General features: G+C 39.0%; 1 protein-coding gene across 6 annotated transcripts in view; it reads right to left on the bottom strand.

The window, feature by feature from the left end:
- The window catches only part of EEF1AKMT2 (EEF1A lysine methyltransferase 2), a 76,780-nt gene extending 53,986 nt beyond the window's left edge, over nt 1-22,794 (bottom strand). Inside the window, exons 1-5 of one of the 6 annotated variants that reach the window (XR_009532530.1) lie at nt 22,189-22,579; nt 20,984-21,049; nt 20,374-20,488; nt 4,703-4,810; nt 1,475-1,691 (exon numbers count right to left, since the gene is read on the bottom strand). Coding sequence is in view for 5 of the 6 variants with exons in the window: in XM_060098438.1 (XP_059954421.1) it covers nt 1,475-1,691; nt 4,703-4,810; nt 20,374-20,488; nt 20,984-21,049; nt 22,189-22,301 (619 nt within the window). In the remaining variant the exon portion in view is untranslated. Of the gene's footprint in view, nt 1-1,474; nt 1,692-4,702; nt 4,811-20,369; nt 20,489-20,983; nt 21,050-21,598; nt 21,702-22,188; nt 22,599-22,707 lie in introns of those variants that run through there. The other 5 variants (XM_060098443.1, XM_060098438.1, XM_060098441.1 and 2 more) reach the window with 5 other exon arrangements.
- Nucleotides 22,795-25,979: the final 3,185 nt, after the last annotated feature.

Genomic DNA, 25,979 nt, shown 5'->3' with positions numbered 1-25,979 from the left:
ACAGACACATTTTTAATCACTCTTTACAAGGCTAAAGTCTGTTCCTCATTATGAAAGACAGACAAATATGTTTTTGTCTGGTGGTTCCAGGGATAAAAGAGAACACCTGTATTTAAAAACCAGGAAAGGAACTTGCCCTACACAGTGAAACTTTGAGCATTTATTAAAACTGTCAAGCTGCAAGAAGAAAGACTATTGATACGGGGCCTCAATAGTTCTAAAGGAAACAAATTTAACATAGAAGATAATAAAATTAATGACATGAAATAAAAGACAATAAATCACATAATTCTTGTTTTCCAGAGGCAACAGTAATGAAGCTCACATTTCAAGCCTCAAACACTTCAAGTTTTACCTTATATAACCTGCCAAAGCCATCGAATGCACACAAAAGGACATGTGTTAAGTGTTCTCCCTCCTACTGCCTATTCCCTTACTACCAAAAAGAAAACAAACTCTGAGATAAAGCGCATGCAATACAGTTATAAATTCATCTCGCATTAGCTTGTGACAACCGAGGTTCAAAATTAAATTTAACCACAAACTTAGTACCATATCACTTATTAATATTCCATCCTGCAAATTCTTCCCACTCCTTTAAAAAAAAATACTAATCTGAAATGGAGTCTAAGGAAAAAACAAGCAAATATATAGTTATAAATTCTCAAGGTACTTTCCCAGAAAGTCCTATGCACTGCATGAGTAAAGTGACAGGTGAAATAATCCTTAAATCATGCAAGAAACAGTCTTCCAAAGAGCTCAAAATATTGGCGTATGAATTAAAGATTCTCGATTCTTACAAGATCCCCATTTAGTAGACACAGCACTAATTATACTTTGCTAATGGGGCAAAAAAGGATCCTGTCTTGGCACCAAAATCTTGCAAAAAGTAGAGATTTCCTCAAGAATTAATAGGTAGTAATTCTTCTAAGTTCCTACATTTTGTTTCTGTGCAATGTTAAAAAAGAATATACACTGAAAACAAGAAGAAAAATCCTAAATATCTAAATGACCACTAGGCAAGACAAAGTATCTATAAAATGAAAACTCTCATACAAGACTTTAAAAAACACTACTACCATCTGCATTATTACTATTATTACTAATTACCAGTATATCAGTACACTGAAGTCAGAAACACAATATATGTACTTTCTTTGTTTGATTCCCTAAATAACAGATTATACAGCTTAAACAAAGAACTTAATTTTTACAGGCTCATAACCTTTAGTACTTAACTGCCAGGATTTCTTGGAAAATTTTACAAAGGACTCTGGATCTCAACCAATATTATTTCTTTGCTCATTGCATATATAGTTAAAAGTACTACCGTGGTTATTAACAAAGAAGAAAAGCAGGCGACTCCCACAAATAGAAAAGTGAAATACTATAACACCATGGGAAAAAAAAAAAACTATTTAAGTGCATTAAACCTGAGGTAAGAACACATTTAAACAACGTAACAGCCATTTACCTTCACTGAATTCATTTAGCAACTCTTCCTTGGTCCAATTACATGAGGTTATTAGAAAAAAGCCTTTCACTTTCAACACCCTGGAGAGAGATTTCACATATTGCTTCCTCTTTTCAATTGCATTGTCAGGATTAAGGCTTATGGCATCAAAAGTCCCTTTGTCAATACAAATATGAAATCCAGAGAGTTTTGTGGAAGGATTCAAAAAGTCTTCTACCTATATTAAAAATCAATGTCTATGTGAGAACAATGCACACACAATATTTACTGAATTTAAGTAACAATCTGTAAAAAGTTATAGATAAAAAGAGCAATTACTTATGATGGCATTTTACATATAATAAACATTTTCAACTTTATAGCTAACTTTTATGTGCTTCATTCCAAGATCATTAAAGCTAAGATTAGTAAGCAAGACTGACAGTGCTTCCTGGACATTCCAAATCTCTACAAATTTGGAAACAAATCAAAGCCAGGTGTATTGCCTAATAATACCAGCACATAAATGGGGCTCACAAGCCTGGTTTATGAAAAAGTTATTTCTGTCGAAAAAAAGAATATTTGAAATATTTTTTAAATGACAAAAAAATATCTGGAACTCAAACAAGGCACTTGAAATAAGATGATTTTTAGCTGACATTACTAGCTGTATGACCTGAGGTAAACATGGTAAATCAAAAGTTCTTTTGCCTTGACTCAGCAGCTTACAAAGCAACTAATGGATACAATGAATGGCACAAAGCTTAAGAAATTAAAGGACTGTTTAAGCTGTAATTACTTAACTTTATAAATATCATGCTCTTCAGATTTTGAAAGTCGCGTATCAGCATCTCATTCATTTTCAATAACTTCAATAACTTACTGATACTTTAGAAGCATTTGAAATAGTGACCTGCCTCCATTTCATAAAATATTCAAAATAATTTGCCAACAAACTCAATTCTGAAAAGCTGCTTTGAAAAAGCAGTTAGCTCGTGATTATTCATATAAACTTAAAATAATCATAAACAGTGTATTATCTAAAACTCTGATTGTTTGACTTGAAAATGTGTATTGCATGTTTACATACATTTGAACATAGGTCTCCTGCCCCTGCCTCACATCAAAGTATTCATTAACACCTGAAGCAAAACAATGACTACCACTCTTAAGAGTGAAGTTTGGAGAAGTTCCTATCCTAAATGCCTATATAAAAGTATTCATGTAGTGGGACTTCCCTGGTGGCGCAATGGTTAAGAATCTGCCTGCCATTGCAGGGGACCTGGGTTCAAGCCCTGGTCCAGGAGGATCCCACATGCTGTGGAGCAACTAAGCCCATGCGCCACAACTACTGAGCCTGCGCTCTAGAGCCCACACGAGCCACAGCTACCGAAGCCCACACGCCTAGAGCCCGTGCTCCACAACGAGACGCCACCACAGTGAGAAGCCCGCACACTGCAACGAAGAGTAGCCCCTGCTCACTGCAACTAGAGAAAGCCCGCGCGCAGCAACGAAGACCCAACCCAGCCAAAAATAAATAAATGAATAAATAAAAAAATAAATTTATAAAAAAAGTATTCATTTATTCAACAGATATTTCATAGACACCTATTATATGCAGGAACTTTTCAGGCCCTGGGACTGTAACTGCAAACAAAGCAAAAAAGGTCCCTGTATGAGAATATATCTCATATTCTCTAAAAGGAGAGGCAAACAATAAATAAGCTAACCAAATTATTTCAGATAAAGTGCTATGAAGAAAAAAAAGAATAATGAAGACAGTGAGTGACTGGGAAGAGAAATGTTTTGGAAAAGATAGTCAGGCAAGACCTCTTTAAGAAGGCGATATTTGAGCAGAGATCAGAATGATGAGAATGAGCCAAACAAGCTAAGATCTGGGGCAAGAGCATTCTAGGCAGAGAGCAGCAGGTATAAAGACTGGAGGAAAACAGGGCTGACATGTATCAGGAGCAGAAAGAAAGCCAGTGTGACTGGAGTACTGCTGATAAAGAAGGAAAGAGGTAAGAAACGAGGGGCTTTGTAAGGCTGGGTGGGCGTTCAGATCCCATTCTGAATGCAACGGGGAAGCCCTTGGAGGCTTGTGAGCAAGGAAGTGACACAAGCTGATTCATATTTTAAAAACTAACTCTGGGTACCCTGTGGTAATGGACAGCAGGGTGGCAAGAGTGGAAACGGGAAGGCTAAGTAAAAGGCTACTACAGTCATCTAAGTGAGAAATGATGGTGGCTTGGATCTGGGAGGTAGCAGTGGAAACATCAAGAAATGATCACATTCCTGATATACTCTGAAGAGAAAACCAACAAAATTGGCTATAGGATTTTTTGTTGTTGTTGGCGCCTTGAGGCTTTCAGGATCCTAGTTCTCTGACCAGGGAGTGAACCCAGACCACAGCAGTAAAAGCGCCAAGTCCTAACCACTGGACTGCCAGGGAACTCCCTGTTATAGGATTTAAAGGAAAGAGTGGGGTAGGGGATGGGAGGTGAGTGAGAAGTTTAAGGAAGAAACCAAGAGTTTCATTTCGGACCAATTAAGAGACTTTTAGCTATCCAAGTGGAACTACAGAATAAGCAGTGTTTATGTAATTCTAGAGCTCAAAGGAGAAGACTGGGATAAAAATATAAATGTAAGAGTCATCATCTCGGGCTTCCCTGGTGGCACAGTGGTTTAGAGTCCGCCTTCCGATGCAGGGGACACGGGTTCGTGCCCCGGTCCGGGAAGATCTCACATGCCGCAGAGCGGCTAGGCCCGTGAGCCATGGCCACTGAGCCTGAGTGTCCGGAGCCTGTGCTCCACAATGGGAGAGGCCACAACAGTGAGAGGTCCGTGTACCGCACAAAAAAAAAAAAAAAAAAAAGAGTCATCATCTCCTCACATATCAGAAGGCAAAACATAAATTGAGTAATCTTTGGTGGCATTATTTAGGCATTTACAACTTTTTGATCTAGTTAATCTGAAGTTAGCTATTATTTGTGTGTACTTGCAAAAAAAAAGAGCGAGAGAAAGAATAAACATACTTGCACACAAGGAAGAGGAGAAAATAACTTTCCCAAACTGACTAGACTGAAAATTTTAATACTGTCACTCAAAAAGTATCATTTTGGATTATTTATGATTGACCCTTAATTTATAAGCTCAAAGATGTCAGCAAATTAATATACTTCAGAAACATTTAAACTTTATAACTTACTATAAATAAAAATAAGTTACAGTAATATAAATAATAGTTACCTTCAACTTAATGTTAGATAAACCTTCTTTCTCTATAATATTTCCAGAAAGCTGTATTGCAGAAGGAGAGTAATCAATTCCAGTAATATTAGAGAAACCAAATTTTGCCTAAGGACAGAGAAATAATGTTATACTTTAGTTTTCAGAAGTTTTAAATACTGTTTTACCTATGAATTATATTATTCCTTTAGGACTGGGGCTGTTTTATTTTTTTAATATATCAAATGACATATACTATCCAATAATCTAAAATGTTTAAATTTTATTGTAGAATCTAAATAGAAAGTAAAAGTTTAAATTTTTATAATGTGACAATTTATTCTCTTATAATATTTGATTTCTTTTTCAAAAGGAAATTCATTTTCTTAAAGATGAGAATATATGTGTATTTTGGCCCTAAAGCAGAAAAATGTAGTATTAACTTCTAATGCTGATATGCTTTAATTCACACAAAAATCTGTCATAGATTTTACTTAACACAATTAAGTAACATGAATAAATTAAATGCGTATGTAATAAGTTCTTGCTTTTAAAAATTTTCCTTCAGTGTACTTATAAATCATGCAATTCTCCACCAAGCATGTGATCATTAACCACCTTACATTTGTATAATATTTTTTGTTTTTGAAATATTTCATACATTCCAATAGACCTTTACAAAAAACCTGTGAGATAAATTGGGCAGGTATTAATACCCCCAAAGAGTTAAAGAAAGCTCACTGGACTTAAGAGGTTTGAGACTAAACCTGCAGTCCAGCTGTTTACTAACCATATGAACCCATCTAAGGGTGTGTGGAGCCTGAGGCAGAAGCATGATGGCCTCTGGTCTTCACCTCTAACTATGCTGAACATTGTAAGACCAATCAGACTAAAGAAAATTTCAAAGGAAATTTGAAGAACAGAAGTTGCAAAGTAAAGTGTAGCCTGAAATTCTCTTCCAGCTCTTCACCATCTACTAAATGGTTACTTCCTTCAAAACTACTTAACCTACTCCAACACCATCCATTTAAGACTTATTTAGACTTTTCAACCTTAAGTGACTGATTCCTAATCTAAACTCAATTAACACAACAATTATTTTCCGCAGAGCATTTTGCTCCCTTTGATCGTTTTTATTTTTAGTCTTAAGGTCTAATATCCCTTCTTTGATGCCAACCTCCTATTCTTTTTTTTTTTTTTCAACCTCCTATTCTTTTAGTGATCCCAATCCATATTCTTCAAGATCTTCATTTTCTCCCAGTTTCCCTCATTTATCAGACCTAGAATGCAGGATGATTCTATTAATTGACTCTTACCAGTTCCTTCTTCTCCAAGCCTGTTTATTCTTCCCTTAGAATTTATAAAAATCATATGTAGATGTTTTAAGTTTCTAGAACAATCATCCTCAAACCACTGCCAACATTTTTCACATTCAATTTCTGGCACTCAGTGAGAAATAAGCAGACATTCAAGGAAATAATAAATGACCAAAAATCAAAGGGAAAAAACTTACATTAGAAAAAGAGCCACAGGAGACTCAAATAAAGGAATGATCAGAAACATATTTAAAAAACTGAAATAAATGACAATTTGGAGAATTGTGACAGAGAACTGAAAACTATAACAAACAAACATACAAATAAGAGAATTTTAAAATGCAATGATTAAATTAAGATACTCAAGGATGGGCTTGATAGCAAATTGGACACACACACACCAAATAGTGAAGTGGAAGAAAAGTCAGAATACCACTTTAAGCACAGAATGACAGAAGGATGGAAAATTAAAAACAGGAAAAAACATAAAAGACATAATATGGCACAGAGTATAAGATCTAAATATATATAATAGGAGTCTTAGAAAAAGAGGAAATAAGAATAGGGCAGAAGAGAAAATGACATATGACTGAGAACTTTCTAATTTTGAAAAAGGATCCCAAGCCACAGATTCAAGAAGTACTATAAACTCAAGGCATGATAAAAACAAAGATAGTATAGTATAATATATATCTGATAAAACATATAATTTATATTATATACAAATAGTATAATATATCTGATGAAAACCAAAATCAGAAAAATCTCAAAAGCATTCAGGGAGTGGGATGGGGGATACAATGCGACAGATTACCTGCAAAATACAAACAGTAAGACTGACGGCTGGCAATAAGTTATAAAGAATGGAAGCCAGAAAACAACAAAAGGAAAATGCCAATCTAAAATTACATACCCAGCAAAAACCCCAAAAAAAGTATGTATGTGTATGTGTGTGTGTGTGTGTGTGTGTGTGTGTGTGTGTGTGTGTCCATCAAAAATGTAGGTGGTCAATGAAAAAGCACCAAATATAAGCAATGATTGTTAGCATGACAAAAATACAGAAAACTAAACATTATGTGTCACATAGGCAAATAACATGACCACCTATTAAATTCACTTGTTTTAAAAAAACTGAATTTGATAAAAATCTATGGATCAGAGGTAAACAAACTTTTTCTTTAAAGGAACAGAGCATAAATATTTTACGCTTTCCCGGTCATACAATCCCTGTCACAACTACTCAACTCTACTACTGTAGCACATAAGCAGCTACAGACAAAGCTGTATTCCAAGAAATATTTATAAAAACAGGGGAAGCCTAGATTTGACTCATAAACTATAGTTTGCTGACCCTTATTCTAGATTTAACTTCCAACCTACAGAAAACACAGGGGACAGAAAACATGTTAAACAATACTACAGAGATGCAATTAGAAAGTCCACACTGTGGTAAATCATTTGGGACTAATAAACTACCTTCTACAACAAATAAATCACCAAGTTACATAAAGAAAAAGTGTAGGGAGAACTTAAAAGAGACTTAGGAGACTATCAGCCAACTGCAATATGTGGACTCAATAACAGAATAGAAATGACAGAAGAAAAGTCAGTGAACTTGAAGACACATCAATACTAGTTATCAAATCTAATCAACAGAGAAAAATAACTGGAAAAAAGCGAACAGGTCCCAAAGCTTCAGGGACCTGTGGGACAATACAAAGAGGCTTAACGTTGATATTTACAGACTCTCAAAAGGAAAGGAGAATGTGATTCAGGGGAAAAAAAAAAAATTTAAACATCCCAAATTTGGCAAAAGACTTAAGTTCTCAGATTCAAAAAGTTCAGTGAACCCCAAACAGGATAAGGAGAAAGAAATCCAAGCAGCAGTACATCATAATTAAACTGGTAAAAAATAATTAAACTGGTAAAAACTAAAAGACAATGGAAAAATCTTGAAAGCATCTAGAAAACTGATGCATTACTTACAGGAACACAACAATTCAGATGACTGCAGATTTCTCATTAAAAACTATGGAGGCCATACAACATTTTTAAAGTACTGAAAGAACAGTTAATTCAGAATTCTATATTCAGTAAAAACATCCCTCAGGAATGAAGGTGAGATAAAGACATTCTCAGGTGAAGAAATGCTAAGAAAATTTCTTGCCAGGAAAGCTGCTCTAAAATCATTCCTGAAGGAAGTTCTTTAGACAGAAGGTAAATAATACCAAAACAAACAAACAAACAAACTTGGAAGATCAGGAATGAAGAAAAAAGCTGCGAAAGTAAATATCTGTGTTAACATAATTAACTACTATTCTCCTTTGAAAGGAAATATTATAGCATTATCCTACAGGATTTTCAATGTAAAGGTAATATTTAAGACAACTGCAATATAAAGAAGGGAAGATTAAAAAACTCTCAGGTGGTTAAGGTTTTCCACATACCACATGGAATGGTAAAACACTGATTCTAAGTAGATTGTGTAAATAAAGTATGTATATTATAATCATACAGCAACCACTAAAAAAGCCAAAAATATATAGTCATTACAGCAACCACTAAAGAAACTATACAGACATTTATACAAATAGATATATCTAATTAAAATGGAATACTAAAAAATGTCCAAATAAACCAAAATAAGCAGGAAAGGAGAAAGGGAAGAATGAAAAAACAGAGGTAACAAAGAGAAAAGAAATAATAAAATGGTAGACCTAAATCCAAATGTTCTTAAGATACCAATTAAAGGATAGAGATTATTAGAAAGGATAAAAAAACATGACCCAACTATATGCTGGCTACAAGAAACTCACTTCAAATATAATGATATAGGCTGGTTCAAAGAGAAAGAATAGAAAAGGATATACCATGCAAAAACTAATTTTAAAAAGTTGAACTTCACACCCACAAGGATGGCTACAATCAAAAAGATAATAAAAAGCGTTGGTGAGAATACGGAAAAATTGGAACTCACATACAGTGCGCATGGAAGTGTATAATGGTGTAGCCACTGTGAAAACAGTCTAGCAATTTCTCAAAAGGTTAGAGTAAACATATGAACCTGGGTATATACCCAAGAGAAATGAAAACATATGTCCACACAAAAACTTATACATGAATTTTCACAGCAGCATTTTTCATAATAGCCAAAAAGCAGAAACAACTTAAATGTCCAACAACTGGCAAGTGGATAAACAAAATGTGGTAAACCCATCCAACAGAATATTAATTGGACAAGAAGAGGAAAAGAGTACTGATACATGCTACAATATGGATGAACTTTGAGAACATTATGTTAAATGAAAGAAGCCAGACACAAAGACTACATATTGATGATTCCATTTATATGAAATGCCCAGAATAGACAAATCCACAGACACAGAATGTAGATTAGTGGTTGCCAGGGGTTGAAGGGAATGGGGAATAAGGAGTGAATGATAATGAATATAGGGTTTCTTCTTGGGGTGATGAAAATCTTCAGGAATTAAAATAGTGGCGATGGTTGTACAAATTTGTGAATATACTAAAAACTACTTTCAAAGGGTAGATTTTATGGTATGTGCATTATATCTCAATTTTTTTTAAAAGTTGGAGTGGCTTTATTATTAGCATCAAAGTAAAATCAAAGTAAAGAAAACTACTAATGTTAAAGAGGAACATTATACAATAAACGGGTCAATTCATCAATACACAAACACATACAATCTAAATGTGTATCCTCTGAACAACAGAGTTTGAAAATACATGTAGCAAAAACTGACAGAAATAAAAGTTAAAATAGACAAATCTACCAATATGGTCAGACATTTCAACATTACTATTTCCATAATTAATAGAACTAATAGACAGAAAATCAGTAAAGGTATAGAAATGAACAACACCATCAAACACCATAAGTCTAGTTAACATATACAGAATACTCTATCCAGTAACAGCAGAATACACATTTTTTTCAAGTGCACATGAAACATTCACCAAGATGGATATATCCTGGATCATAAAACAAAGTAACACATTTAAAAGAATTTAAATCATACAAAGTATGTTCTCTGACATAATCGAATTAGACTAGAAGTCAAAAGCAGAAAGAGAAAAATCCACAACATGTGGAAATTAAACAACAGAATTCTAAATAATCTGGATCAAAGAAGAAAATTAGAGAATTCCCTGGTGGTCCAGTGGTTAGGACTCCACACTCTTCACAGCCAGGGGCTAGGGTTCAATCCCTGGTTGGGGAACTAAGATCCCGCAAGACTCACGGCACAGCCAAAAAAAAAAAAAAGAAGAAGAAGAAAATAAAAATACAACATATCAAAATTTGTACGGTGCAGGAGCACCTACAGGAAAATTTATAGCATTTATATCATTAAATGTTCACATGAAAAGAGAAGGAAAGTCCCAAATCAATAATCTAAGTTTCTACCTTACGACGCTAGAAAAAAAGAGCAAGAATAAATTAAAAGCAAAAAGAATGAAAAAATAATAAAATTAAGAGCAGAACTCATTGAAATTGAAACATAAAAGCAATAGAGAAAGTCAATGAAAACAAAAGCAAATTTTTATAAAAGATAGAAAAAATGAATCTCTAGCATCACTGTCAAAGAAAAAGAGAGAGAAGACACAAGTTACCAACATTAGGAATGAACAATGGGATTTCAATACAGACCCAACAGACTTTAAAAGGATAATAAGAGGGCTTCCCTGGTGGCGCAGTGGTTGAGAGTCCGCCTGCCGATGCAGGGGACGCGGGTTCGTGCCCCGGTCCAGGAGGATCCCACATGCCGCGGAGCGGCTGGACCCGTGAGCCATGGCTGCTGAGCCTGCGCGTCCGGAGCCTGTGCTCCGCAACGGGAGAGGCCACAGCAGTGAGAGGCCCGCGTACCGCAAAATTAAAAAAAAAAAAAAAAAAAAGGATAATAAGAGAATACTGTGCAGAACTCTATACACACAAATTCACAATGGACTAATTCCTCAAAAACCACAAACCACGCAAACTCACTCAAATGAAATAAATAACCTAAATAGGACTGTGACTATGAAAGAAACTTAATTCATATTTTAAACCTTCAGAAAAGAAATCTCCAGGTTAAATGGTTTAATTGCAAATTCTACCAAACACTCAGGAAGAAATAACACTAGTGCTACACAATATCTTTAAAAAATTTAAAAAGGAGGGAATTCTTCCCAACTCATTTTATAGGGCCATCAATGCCCTGAGGCCAAAACCAAATAAAGATAATACAGGACTGCAGGGAAACTGCAGACCAATATCCCTAAAGAATACAGATGTAGGGAATTCCCTGGCAGTCCAGTGGTTAAGACTTCACCTTCCAATGAAGGGGGTGTGGGTTCAATCCCTGGTCGAGCTAAGATCCCACATGCCTAGCGGCCAAAAAACCAAAACATAAAACAGAAGCAACATTGTAACAAATTCAATAAAGACTTTAAAAATGGTCCACATCAAAAAAAATCTTTTTTTTTAATTAATTAATTTATTTATTTGGTTGTGCCAGGTCTTAGTTGTGGCAGGCGGGCTCCTTAGTTGTGGCATGTGAACTCTTAGTTGTGGCATGCATGTGGGATCTAGTTCCCTGACCAGGGACCCAACCCGGGTCCCCTTGCACTGGGAGTGCAGAGTCTTATCCACTGCGCCACCAGGGAAGTCCCCCAAAAAAAGCTTAAAAAAAAAGAATACAGATTTAAAAGTTCTCAACAAAATAGTAACAAACTGAATCTAGCAATACAGAAACAGAATTATACATTATGACGAAATGGGGCTTATTCCACAAGTGCAATACTGGTTCAATATCTGAAAATCAATTAATATAATCCACCATATTAACAGTCTAAAGAAAAAAAACCTCATGATTATATTCACTGATGCAAAAAAATTTTATTTTATTTTATTATTTTTTTAACGAAATTCAAGAAATACATCCTAGAAATACAAGGGAACTTCTTCAACCTGATAAAGGGCATCTAATAAAATCCTGCAGCTAACATCATCCTTAATGGTGAAAAACTGAAGACTTTCCCCCTAAGATGGGAACAAGGCAGGAATTTGCCATCACCAGTCCTAGTCAATATTGTATTGGAAGACCTAGGTAGTGTAATCAGGCAAGAAAATAAAAAGGCATGCATATTGGAAAGAATGAAATAAAACTGTCCCTATTCACAAATGGCATGACTGTCTACATAGAAAATCCCAGAAAATCCACTTAAACCTCCTAGAACTAATAATATGCAAGATTACAGGATACAAAGGCAACACAAAAATCAACCATATTTCTAGCAATAAACAATTGGCAACTGAATTTCAAAAAGCAATAGCATTTTAAATACTCCAAAAACAGGGGCTTCCCTGGTGGCACAGTGATTGAGAGTCCGCCTGCCGATGCAGGGGACACGGGTTCGTGCCCCGGTCCGGGAGGATCCCACATGCTGCGGAGCGGCTGGGTCCGTGAGTCATGGCCGCTGAGCCTGCGCATCCGGAGCCTGTGCTCCGCAAGGGGAGAGGCCACAACAGTGAGAGGCCCAAGTAACGCAAAAAAATAAAAATAAAAATAAAAATAAATACTCCAAAAACAAATACATAGGTATAAGTCTAAAAAATATGCACAGGATCTGCATGCTGAATGAAAACCAAAAAATGCTGAGGAAAGAAATCCAGGAAGACCTAAATAAATGAAGAGACACACCATGTTCATGAACTGGAAGATCAAGATAGTAAAGATGTCGATTCTCCTCAAATCATAGATTTAGCTCAATTTCAATGAAATTTTCAGCATGGATTCTTTTGTAGATATTTACAAACTAATTCTTAAATTTATTTGGAAAGGTAAAGGAACTAGAATGGCCAATACAATATTTGAAAAAGAATAAAGTTGAGAGAATCACACTACCCAACTTTAAGATTTACTAAAAAGCTACACTAATCAAGATAGCATCCAGAGGATGTCACCATGAATTCTTCCAAACATTTAAGAAAGAAACAAAGCCAATCTTACAACAATCCTCTGAAAAAAATAAAAACAGAGACAAGTCTCATCTCATTTTATTAGACCAGCATAACCTTGATACAAAAACTTTACATTAAAATTACAAGTAAGCACAACTAGACAGCCCGCATGCCGCAAGGAAAGATCCCGCATGCCGCAACTAAGACCCGACGCAGCCAAAAATAAATAAATAAATATTTTTAAAAATAAAATTGCAAGTAAGGAAAATTACTGGCTAATCTCTCTCATGAAGCTATATAATTCCTAAGTAGAATACTACCAAATCAAATCCAACAATATATGAAAAGGATAATACATCACAATCAAACTTGGTTTACTTCAGGAATGGAAATTTGTTATAACATTGAACAGTCAATCACTACAGTTATCTCAATAAAAATGTCAATTAAAAAAAAAAACTTAGGGCCTCCCTGGTGGCGCAGTGGTTAAGAGTCCGCCTGCCGATGCAGGGGATACGGGTTCGTGTCCCGGTCTGGGAGGATCCCATATGCCGCGGAGCGGCTGGGCCCGTGAGCCATGGCCGCTGGGCCTGCGCATCCGGAGCCTGTGCTCCGCAACGGGAGAGGCCACAACAGTGAGAGGCCCACATACCGCAAAAATAAAAAAATAAAAATAAAAAAAAAACTTAGGGGCTTTCCTGGTGGTGCAGTGGTTAAGAATCCGCCGGCCAATGCAGGGGACACGGGTTCGAGCCCTGGTCCGGGAAGATCCTACATGCCGCAGAGCAACTAAGCCCGTGTGCCACAACTACTGAGCCTGCGCTCGAGAGCCCGTGAGCCGCAACTACTGAGCCTGCATGCCACAACTACTGAAGCCCACGCACCTAGAGCCCGTGCTCTGCAACAAGACAAGCCACCTCAATGAGAAGCCCGCACACTGCAACAAAGAGTAGCCCCCGCTCACCGCAACTAGAGAAAGCCCACACACAGCAACGAAGACCCAATGCAGCCAAAAATACATAAATAAAATAAATAATTTTATTTTTTTTAAATTGAGGACCCCCACTAAAATCAATCAATTCAACTCTAACAGACTCAAGAAGAAAAATCATCTGATCCTATCAATGAATATTAAAGAAAGCAACTGATCAAGTTCAACAACCATTATGATTAAAAACTCTTAACAAACTAGAATATAAAGGAACAGCCTCAATCTGGATGACTACCCATAAAAACCTAGAGCTAACATCATATTTAACAGTGAAATATTAAAATTCCTCTTCTAATAGGCAGTGTTAGAAGGCTATCTGCCTTCACAATTTCTATTCAATGTTGACCTAGAGACTGCACAGCATTTTAATAAACAAAATATTAAGAATGAAATAGAAGAAATACAACTACTATTTACACATGACATTACAGTCTTTACAGAAAAATCCAAAAGAATCTACAAATAAATAATTAGAATTAATGTGTGACTTACTGGATACAAGATAAATATAAAAATCTGTTGTACTTATACATAGCAGCAATAAACTATTAGAAAATAAAATTTAAAAGCATAACAATAATAATCACAAAAAAAAAAAATCTAGGAATCAACCAAGGAAAAATACTGGGTTGGCAAAAAACTTGTTCTGGTTATTTGGGGTTTTTTAAAATATGTTTACTTATTTATTTTTGGCTGCGTTGGGTCTTCGTTGTTGTGTGCGGGCTTTCTCTAGTTGCGGTGAGCAGGGGCTACTCTTTGTTGTGGTGTGCGGGCTTCTCATTGAGGTGGCTTCTCTTGTTGCGGAGCACAGGCTCTAGGCACGCGGGCTTCAGTAGTTGTGGGGCGCAGGCTAAGCAGTTGTGGCACACAGGCTTAGTTGCTCCATGGCATGTGGGATCTTCCCGGACCAGGGCTCGAACCCGTGTCACCTGCATTGGCAGGCAGATTCTTAACCACTGCACCACCAGGGAAGTCCCTGTTCGGTTTTAAGTAAAAATAAGACACATTTTTCATTTTCACCAAGAACTTTATTGAACAGTGTATTCATTAACCGAGCAAACTTTTTGGCCAACCCAATATATAAGATCTCTGTACAGAAAATCTCTATACAGACAAAATACTACTGAGAGAAAATTAAGAACTAAATAAATGGAGGAATACATCATGTTCATGGATTCACTCAATACTATAAACATGTAAATCCTCCTGAAACTGATCCATAAATTCAATACAATCCTAATCAAAATCCCAGGGTGGGTTTTTTTTTGTCCTGAAAAGTGATGATTCTAAAATTTAAATAAATATGCAAAGAGCTAACTAACAACATACAAGACAACAATGGAAAAGCTATCAAAGTTGGAGAACTTACATTAACCAAATGGGGAGACTTACAGAGCTGCAGTAATTAGGACAATTTGGCACTGGCATAAGGATAAACAAACAGACCCAAAGGAATAGAACAGAGGATCCAGAAACAGACCCAAACACATACCATTACTGGACTTACGGCAGAGGCACCCCTACAGTGCAGTGGGGGAAAGAGCAGCCATTTCAATGAGTGGTGCTGGGTTATCTGAATATTCATAGGTTAAAAAAAAATAATAAACCTTGGGCTTCCCTGGTGGCGCAGTGGTTGAGAGTCCGCCTGCCGATGCAGGGGACACAGGTTCGTGCCCCGGCCCGGGAAGATCCCACATGCCGTGGAGCGGTTAGGCCCGTGAGCCATGGCTACTGAGCCTGTGCGTCCGGAGCCTGTGCTCTGCAACGGGAGAGGCCACAAACAGTGAGAAGCCTGCGTACCACAAAAAAAAAATAAAATAAAATAAATAATAATAATAAACCTTGACTCTACCTCACAACATACACAGCAACTAATTGGGACCTAAATGTGAAAAGGAAAACAACAAAGTTTCTAGAAAAACATATAGGAAAATATCTTTTTGACTCTGGGTAGGCAGATTTACTACACAATATTCAAAAGCACTAGCCATTTTTATTTATTTATTTTCTCTTTTGCGGTATGCGGGCCTCTCACTGTTTTGGCCTCTCCCGTTGCGGAGCACAGGCTTTGGATGCGCAGGCTCAGCAGCCATGGCTCACGGGCCCAGCCGCTCCGCGGCATGTGGGATCTTCCCAGACCGGGCATGAACCCGTGTCCCCTGCATTGGAAGGCGGACTCTCAACCACTGCGCCACCAGGGAAGCCCAGCACTAACCATTTTTAAATGATATATTAAACTTTAGTAAAATTAAAGAACTTCTGTTCATCAAAAGACACTATTACAGGGACTTCCCTGGTGGTCCAGTGGTTAAGATTCCAAGCTCCCAATGCAGGGGGCCCAGGTTCGATTCCTGGTCAGGGAACTAGATCCCGCATGCCGCAACTAAAAAGATCCCACGTGCTGCAAGGAAACGCGGCAAGAAAGATCCTGAGTGCTGCAACTAAGACCTGGCGCAGCCAAATAAATAAATAAATTTTTTTTAAAGATACTATTACAGGGCTTCCCTGGTGGCACAGTGGTTGAGAGTCCACCTGCCGATGCAGGGGACACGGGTTCGTGCCCCGGTCCGGGAAGATCCCACATGCCGCGGAGCGGCTGTGCCCGTGAGCCATGGCGGCTGAGCCTGTGCATCCAGAGCCCGTGCTCCGCAATGGGAGAGGCCACAGCAGTGAAAGGCCCGCATACCACAAAAAAAAAAAAAAAAAAAAGATACTATTACAAAAGTGAAGAGACAAGTGACACACCAGATACAAAGGTTATATACACAGAATATATAAAAAACTCCTACAAATCAATAAAAGAAAGGCAACCCAATTTTTAAGTAAGCAAAAGCTTGAATAAGCATTTCACAAAAAAGAATAGCCAAATAGACAGCATATGAAAATATGCTCAATATCCTTAGTCATCAGGGAAATGAGAATAAAACCACAAGATACCACTACACACCTACCAGAATCACTGAAATTGGATAAGCTGACAAGAGCAGGTGTTGGCAAGGATGTGGAGCTACTAGAATTCTCACACACTGCCAGTAGGAGTGCAAACTAGTGCAACCAATTTAGAAAACTGTTTGGCAGTATTTATAATAACACAGTGCTGGAAATGAGTCAAATGACCATCAACAGGAGAATGAATGAGTAAAATGAATGAATAAATCAATAAATAAATTGTGGTGTTTTCATACAGTACAGTACTAACCACAATGAAATGAAGCACTCTAGTGCTACACACAATATGAAAGACCATGGATAAACCTAACAAATCCGTGCTCAGCAAAAGAAACCACATCAAAGAAGTGCATACCCAAAGATACTATTCACATCAAGTCAAAAAGAGGCAAAACTCAATGAAATGGAAAAAGGATAATCTTTTCAACAAATGACAGATGGAACAATTCAACATTCACATGCCAAAAAAAAATTAACCCCATCCAGTATCTCAAACCTTCTACAAAAATTAATTCAAAACAAATAATAGATCTAAATGTAAAATGTAAAACTTTAAAACTTTTAGAAGAAAACGTAGAAGACCTATGTGACCTTAAGTTAGGCAAAGAGTTCTTTAATATGACAACAAAAGCACGATCCATATAAGAAAAAATTAATAAATTTGACTTCATAAAAGTGAACTTCTGCTCTTCAGAAGATATTGTTAAAGAGAATGAAAAACAAGCAAACAAATGAGAGAAAACATTTGCATATCACATAGCTGACAAGGAACTTATATCCACAATACCTAAAGAATCCTCAAATCTTAATAAGTAAACAGGCAACCCAATTTAAAAATAGGCCAAAGATTTGAACACACATTTCACCAAAGATAGACAGATGGCAAATGAGCACATGAAAGGTAATCAAAATCATTAGTCATTAGGAAAATGCTACTTAAAACCACAATGAGAAACCAGTACAGCTGACATGAAAAATAGCCTAACTTATGATGACAGAAGTCCAAATAATCATTACCTTTAGGAGGGAATGAGTGGGAGGGGACACAAGGGGGCTTCTTCTATGGGGTTAATAATGTTTTATTTGTTGATCGGGTTGGTGAGTTACACACAATTATTCATTTTGTAAAAGCTGTACACTTATGACCTATTCACTTTTCTACACGGATGTTATACTTTATTCAGTAAGTTCACATTAAAAAAGAAAAAAACTTCCCAAAGCAACTCCACACCTAGGTAGCTTCACCAGTGAATTCTACCAAACATTTAAGGAAGAAAAAACAATTGTCAACAAACTCTTTCAAAAAATAGATTCTCGTTTAATGATGTCAGCATAACTTGATACCAAACCCTGACAAGGACACTACAAGAAAGGAAAATTACAGGACAATCTCCCTCATGGACAAAGTTGCAAAAATCCTAAACAATATATTAACAAACTGAATCCAGTAATATATATATAAGTTGGGTTTATTCCAGAAATGCATTTAACATTTGAAAATGATCAATGTAATTCACCTACATGAATAGAATAAAGGAAAAAATTCATATGGTTACCTCAACAGATAGAGGAAAAACATTTAATCAACAACAACACACACCGTTAGCAAAGGAGAAACAGGAGGAAACTTCTGAAGTCTGATAACAGAGTTATCTACAAAACTAACGTACAAGATAACATCATACCTAACAGTGAAACACTGAACATATTCTCTGAAAAGGGCGAAAAAGACAAGGATGCCTTCTGTCACCACTTCCTTTCAACATTCTCCCAAAGGTCCCAAACAGTGTAATAAGGGGGGAAAAGTTACAAAGGATTGGAAAGGAAGAAATAAAACTATCATTATTTATAGTTTGCCTAATTATATATGTAGAAAATATAAAAGAATCTATAGTTAAACTATTAGTCTCAAAGGATAAATCATTAACCTCTATAAGTGAACTATTAGAATCCGAAAGTATCTCCAGGTAAACAACAGAGTGAATAAATAAAATTGTGGTATAATTGTACAAAGAATTCATATACAGCGACAAAAACGAATGAACTGCTATGTACAAGTTGAGTGAATCTCACAGAATGTTGACTGAAAGACACCAGAAAGAACACACTGAAGGCTTCCATTTATATCCAAGACAGACAAATTAATCAATGATGTTAAAACTCCTTGTAGTTGCCTTTAGAGAGGAAGGAGGAGCAATTCAGAGAGGATTAGCAGGGAGTTTAAGGGGGGCTGCTAGAGTCTGTAATATTCTGTTTCTTGATTAGGGTGATAGGTGTGTTCACAGGTGTAATAATTCATTGAGCCATACTCTTTTGGTTTGTGCACTTTAATGTACTTATGCTGCACCTCGTTTCAAAAAAACTTATTACAATTTTTTCTAATCACATTTCACTGCTTCAGACATTTTAATGGCTCCCCATAGACTAAGAGTAAAATCTAAGCTCTTAGGCATGGCATATGATATGGTTCCTACCTTTAATCTAAACCTCACCTCTATCTCACACATACACTTTATATTCTAATTTACCAAATTATTTATAGGGCCAGAACCTTCATGCCTTTAGATAATGTTTCCACTTCTTGAAATTCTCTCCCTCTTTACACTCTACCCACACGCAACACAATTTCCACCCAACTTGGATATTAGCTCCTCCAAGACCCTTCTTATCCCTCTTCCCCAAATCACTCCCTTTCCTATACTCAGTATATCTATTATTGCATACATCAAGCTACAGCATTAGCTATTTATGTCTATGTCAGTCTATCCTCTATTGTACTGTGAACAACTCAAGCACAAGGTCTAAATTTTCATACTGCCAGTGCCTACCACAAGGCTTGACAGGTGGTAGTCACTTAGCAAGTTTCACTGTTACGTATATAACCTTACAAACTGAAACAGTAAAACCATCTAGGATGAAGCCTAAGTCTTACACCTCCTCCACAGCACTCGGCAGAGCAATGATACACTACAGGCATTAACAGTGATGGTTTAGCTAGTAGTAGAACCTGTACCAAAACTCAGTTCCATGGACAAAATGCTCTTTTCAAACCATATGCAAAACACTCTTCAAAAACCATATGCTCACCTAAGAAAAGGGATATATGTCCTACTGGAAATGTAAAAAAAATCATCTTCCTTTTATACATACAGAGTTTTGAGCTAGAAGAAACCAACAGAAATCACCTAGTCAAAATCTTTAGGAAAGAACTGAAGTCCAGGAAAAAAAGTGGCTTGCTCAAGGTTGAGACAATAGCAAGAAGGGCCAAGACTAGGACTCAGATCCCCTGGCTTCTCAGTTAGTGCTTTCTCACAGCCCACGCGGCCTCCCTTTTGTACCACGTGACTTCTCAAGGTAAGCGGTACGACTGCTTTACTGCTTTGGATTTAGATAGCTAGTATCCTCAATTTCAAGATTTTTTTCTTAATTTCATTTTTAAATTTGGTTCTAACACATGAATACTAATAGTACCAACAAGTTCAACCAGGAAAACACCATTTCCAGTTCCAATATCAAGCACTGAAGCATCCAATGGAATCTTGTGTTTCTGCATCCACCTTATTAGTCGAGTCATACTCTCTTCTCCAAACCTATTAGAAACAGAGAATCAGTTAATCAAATAACAGAGGGACAGAGAACAAAGGTTACAACTACATTCCACTTAAGCAGTTTGCTCAATTAAGTCTTTTTTGAAAGTAAGAAATAACATCTATAACTGCTTAATCTTCATCTATACTATGATTTAGAAGAAAACACCCCCAAGAATAGAATAGGATAAGGTTGGTATGTTACTTATTAATGTTTCTCTACATCAGCATTAACACTTGTACATGTTGGTGGCTCAAAAGTGCATCGCTTATTGAAAAAGGACAATTATAAAATAAGGGTTATTTCCTAATACTGTCATCAAATTTAAATCTGGGCCATTAAAAGAGAAAAGAAAGAGATTCTTTCAATCTACCCACTAAAGCCAGAATCAGTCCAAGGTTCCCAAGATTTCTAGGGTTTCTCTGGTATAAGCACTTAAAAGACACACACACACCTACACAATCTTCTTCATAATCCCACTACTTTTTCTAACTTACCAGATTTCTCCTGTATCTCCATATTCTTGGAAAGTTTGCAGTTCTCTCTTATAGACAGCATCCCAACTATATGAATAATCAAATGCAAAGCAAATTATTCAATTAAACTGTATTATGAATTAAAGGTATATTTCTAATACCTTACTGGGATAGTTATGACAGGAATTTAAAACATTATTAGCGTTGATAAGTGCACATCGTTCAATCTTTTAACATCCTTGTGTTAAAAGAATGAAAGAAAGAATAAGTTTATACATGTAAAGCACTTACAACAATGCCTGACATTTAAAACGGTGTATGTTTTAGCTTAAAAAATACAAAGACCTATCTGTCCAAGGATCCCTAAGTCCCAAACACAAATCCAAAACTTGACTGTAAAGGCATAGATAGTGTCATCACAGCACTTTTCAGTCTAAAATGTAAAGACACAAGAATTTTCTACCAATTAGCTGGTTACTCACAATGGAATTCGCCAAAAATAAGCTCCGCTTAAAGGTTACGTTTTAAGACTTACTCTCACTCCTTTTAAGGACTGCTCCTCCATCAATTGCCGCCTCTTCCTATTTCACGTCTATAGAAGCCCTTCTCCCCCTCCAAGTTACCTCTCATTCTTACCTTTCCCCACAGTCATTCATTCATCCATCTATTAATCCATTAAATAATTGCTGAGCGTCTGCTTAGGTCAGACCACTTTCTCCTACTCCAAGATGCCCACTATCTCCTCGCTCCCTCCTTAGACCATCCCCCCCACTCCCACCCCTTCCAGCTTCCACGTCCCTGCCCTCGTCCCCTTAACCTTTTCAGCTCCCCAGCCGGGCAGTTCTCCTCCGGCCTCCTACCCTCGCCCACCAGCCCTATTCGTCAGCCCCGCCCACTTTCCCTTTCTTCAAGTCTGCCCGATAGGTTCAAGACCCCTAAAAAAAACCTCCCCGAGAGCTTTAGAGCCCTTCCCGCACCCCACGGGCCCCTTAGACGTCAACCCCTTGAAAGGCCTCTTTACAGCCACCAGTGTAGTCCCTCGGGATTCCATCCCTATGACCCCCCACCCCGGACCCTCGTCCCAGGCGGCCCTTTAGGCTTCCTCCCGTCACGCCCCCTAAGCTCTCCCCATCTTCCCGGGCCGCCTAGGCCCCATCTCTCCTTCCACTCCTGCGGCCCAGTCCGGGCAGCACCGCTCACCCTCCCCTACCCTGCGCTACACTCACTGCTCTCGGGTGCCCAGCGCAGACGGGGCGAAGCCATCCCCTCGGGGACTGCCCCCTCGAGACCGCGCCGCGGCCCCAGCGTCGCCGCCGTCGTCGTCCGCGCCCTCGCTCATCGCGCTCCTTGCCCCGGAGGGCCTTTGGGGCCGCCATAGAGACGTGGCGCGGGCAGAGCGGACGGGCGGGCTGGCGCCTCTAGGAGGCGGGAGTCGGCCCTCTCTACTGCTCCCGGCCCCGGCGGGGGTCCGCAGTCCTGCGCTTTTCCTGCAGCCACCCTGGTCCCGAGTCCCGGGTCCCAAGCCCACAGTGGGCGGGGCGGGGCCTCGCCTCGGTCCCCACTCTCCCTCCAACCAGCGTCAGATGCACCCCCTTCTTCGAGGTGCCTGCCTAAGCACCACTATATTTGGGGACTGCTGTTCCTAGGGGACTGTTCAAGGTATTGCATTTTGAAAAAAGGCTGGCGGTGGGGGAGCCACACTAAATACCTAAGCCGACACTGCTCAACCCAAATGTACAAATCACCTCATCTCTCCACGTGGTGGGCAGATCTGAGAAATGGGTGGGACAGTCCATCGCATTATTTGGCTTTCCTGCCCAAGGCTAATTTCATTTGCGGCTGGCATTCCGCCTTGAAAATAGCACTCTGGCCTCTTCTGACTTGACGTCACTGGTGGACGAGGGAACTTAGGCCCAGTGAAATGAATGCCTTACGACACCCGCCCCGCCCTCCTCCCCGCCCTCCCAAGTAAGCCAATCACGGGTATCAGAGTGCTAAGTGAGAAGAACGGTCTAAGTGAAAGTCAAGATGCCTGTCTCAGGTCTGCCCCTAACCAGGCGCCTGGCCCTATCCAAGACTCCTAACCTCTGTGTGCTTCAATTTCCTCACCTGCAGCTCGCTGGTAATAGAATGCTCCCAACCAGTGAATCTGAGATTCATCCACCTCTTGGTGGGACTGATACTGGAAGTTCTGCACCATAATGCCAGAGATCTTATGGGCCAAATGTCTGGGGGGACTTCTGTAGCAGCAATGAAATACTGGTAGTCCAATGCCCTAGGCAAGAATCTCAAAGGCTCCTAGCAAGGCTGCCTTCCAACCAAAACACGTTTCCTAGGCCACTTTTCTGTTGACATGGCAGACAGAAGCCCAATAACAAGTCCCTGGAGGTAAGCGGCATCAACATTTGCCTTTCCAGCTCACAGAAATCCCGATTAAGACCGCATGTGCATCTCCTCTGATGCAAGACTTTCCAAGATCTTCAGGCAACCACTGGTGACAGAATATGGTAAAAGACAGATGGGAATCTATGTGTATAGTGATTAAAGAACTCAAGAAAGTGCGTAAGTAACGTTATTACAGAGTAATAAAACCACCAGATGCCACGGCCAATTAGTGCTGCCCTGAGCGAATGGTTGTTTTGATTTTTTCTAGACTCGATGCTCAAGAGAGTAAGCTTGAATGTGACTGAGTGGGTCTTAAAAAGGTTTAGGTTTGGGCCTCCCTGGTGGCGCAGTGGTTAAGAGTCCGCCTGCCGATGCAGGGGATACGGGTTCGTGCCCCGGTCTGGGAGGATCCCATATGCCGCAGAGCGGCTGGGTCCGTGAGCCATGGCCGCTGGGCCTGCGCGTCCGGAGCCTGTGCTCCGCAACAGGAGAGGCCACAACAGTGAGAGGCCCGCATACCGCAAAAAAAAAAAAAAAAAAAAAAAAAAAAAAAGGTTTAGGTTCTAATTCAGATTCACCCATGAAAGACAAGGCCGTCTTCAATCTGATGTCTTGCCAACACTTAAGATGTTTTTGCTGTGTTTGATGAATGCTATAAACAGTTGTTGGTATGGAGCCCTGGAAAAAAAAACATGGTTTATACAGAGTTCCTTCTCTGGCTCCAGGATTACTCTGGGTGTTTAGTCCTGAAGGCTGAGTGGGACACCACCTCTGATCTCCCAGGGCAACAGATTCTTGGTGGGGGGATGGAGAAGCTCGATCCAAGCAGAGCTGCCCATCACCAGGGAGAAGGTGGAATGTGCCAAGGAACACAGTCCCTTCCACCAGGTGCCCGTTGCACAAGGCAGGAGGGAGGCTCTGAGGGTATTCTGGGTTGCCTGTCTCCCTCTCACTCTGCCAATCCCTGCGGCCTGGAACCCTGCTCACCTATAACTTCTCTGAAACTGCTTTCAGGAGTTCTCAGATGCTCCCCAATTGGCAAAACAATGGTCAAGTTCCAGGCGATTCTGCTTAGGGTTAGAAGGGAAAGATTCTCTGAGAGGGTGGCACTGAGTGAAAACCTAAAAGAGTTTGTCACAGGTGGTGTCCCTAGGGAAGCAGAGTGTAAGACTGAGGTGAACATGGAAGAAGTTTATTAGGGAGTGCTCTCAAGATCACCACCAATCGGGGAAGAGAGAGAAGCAGGGTTGGACAGAGAAAGTAGTCAGGCTGGGGTACCATGACGACCGAGCCTCAGTTAACACCCTCTCCCCTGACAGGGCACTGTGAAGCTGGGATGATCCTTTGGAATTTTCAGGTTGGACTGAAGGATGTGGGCCTTTATTCATCTACATTGACCAGGCATTGAATGCTTGTTTGCCCAGAAAAGGAGGATTGACCTTGGGTGATGAGACTCTTCCATGAAGGATAATTCCAGGAGAGGGCTGTCACCTGACAGCCTCCCCAGCAGCTGGGATAATAATGCAATCAGTCGTGCAAGGGGAGGTCTGGGTCACACGTCACTACATCTAGAGCAGAGATAATGGAGTAAACCTTGCAGCTTTCTGGGAGAAGAGCATTTCAGGCAAAGGGAAGAGTGAGTGCAAAGCCCCTGAGGTAGAATGAGATAGGGGTATCCAGGAAGCAGAAAAAAAGACTAGTGTAGCTGTAGCAGAGTGAACCAACGGGACAGCAGCAGGAAATGAAGGAGTCAGGTCATTGTAAGGTTTGGGATTTGACCAAGAAGCAACATGATTTAAATTTAAGTTTTGGCGTGACAATTTTGGCTGGTATGTTGTGAATAGATTTGGCAGGGAAAGGGTTAAAAGCAGAAGTGGGAACACAGGGTTTCTCAACCTCATTCCATTGACACTTGGGGGGGATAATTCTTTGCTGTGAAGGGCTGTCCTATGCATTGTAGGATGTTTAGCAGCTTCGTTGGCCTCTGACCGCTAAATACCAGTGGCACCCTACCCCCACCTCCAGTTGTGACATCCAAAAATGTCTCATTTTTGCCAAATGACCCGTGGGGCAGAATTGCCTCCAGTTCAGACCCCAGTGATCTGGGAGAGAGATGATGATAGCTTGGACCACTGTGATGGGTATGCTGAGGGTGAGTTGTAGGATTCTGGATATATTATGAAAAACTGTGCTGACCGATCAAAGGGAGCATCAAGAATATTCCAATATTTTTGGCCTGTGCAACTGTCAGGAAACAGTTCTGTTTCCTGAGTTTGGAAAAGGTGTGGTAGAAGGAGCTTTCTGACAGATTAAAATCCCAGTTTTGAACCTGGAAGATTGAACAAATTGAAGAATAATGATTTGAAAGGTTAGTTCCTTCCCTGAGGTTAGTTGTAGTTCATTTTCACTATTATTTATATTGATTTTCTCTTCTTTCCACGATTCTTCATTAAATTTGTCTTCTCTTGTACCCAGAATCCAGTTGCTTCTTAACCTCCAGCGCTACCACCATCTCACTTCAAACCATTGTCATCCAGCGTCTGGATTATTGTGATAGCCTCCCTTCCCCGGCAATATGTTTTGGACATTGCAGCCAGAGTCGTCATGTAAAAATTGAAATCACATCATGTTA

The sequence above is a fragment of the Mesoplodon densirostris genome, chromosome 1 (genome assembly GCF_025265405.1).
Source record: "Mesoplodon densirostris isolate mMesDen1 chromosome 1, mMesDen1 primary haplotype, whole genome shotgun sequence".
NCBI lineage: Eukaryota > Metazoa > Chordata > Mammalia > Artiodactyla > Ziphiidae > Mesoplodon > Mesoplodon densirostris.
The sequence above is the reverse complement of the archived record's forward strand: the minus strand, read 5'-3'. Positions and strand labels throughout refer to the sequence as shown.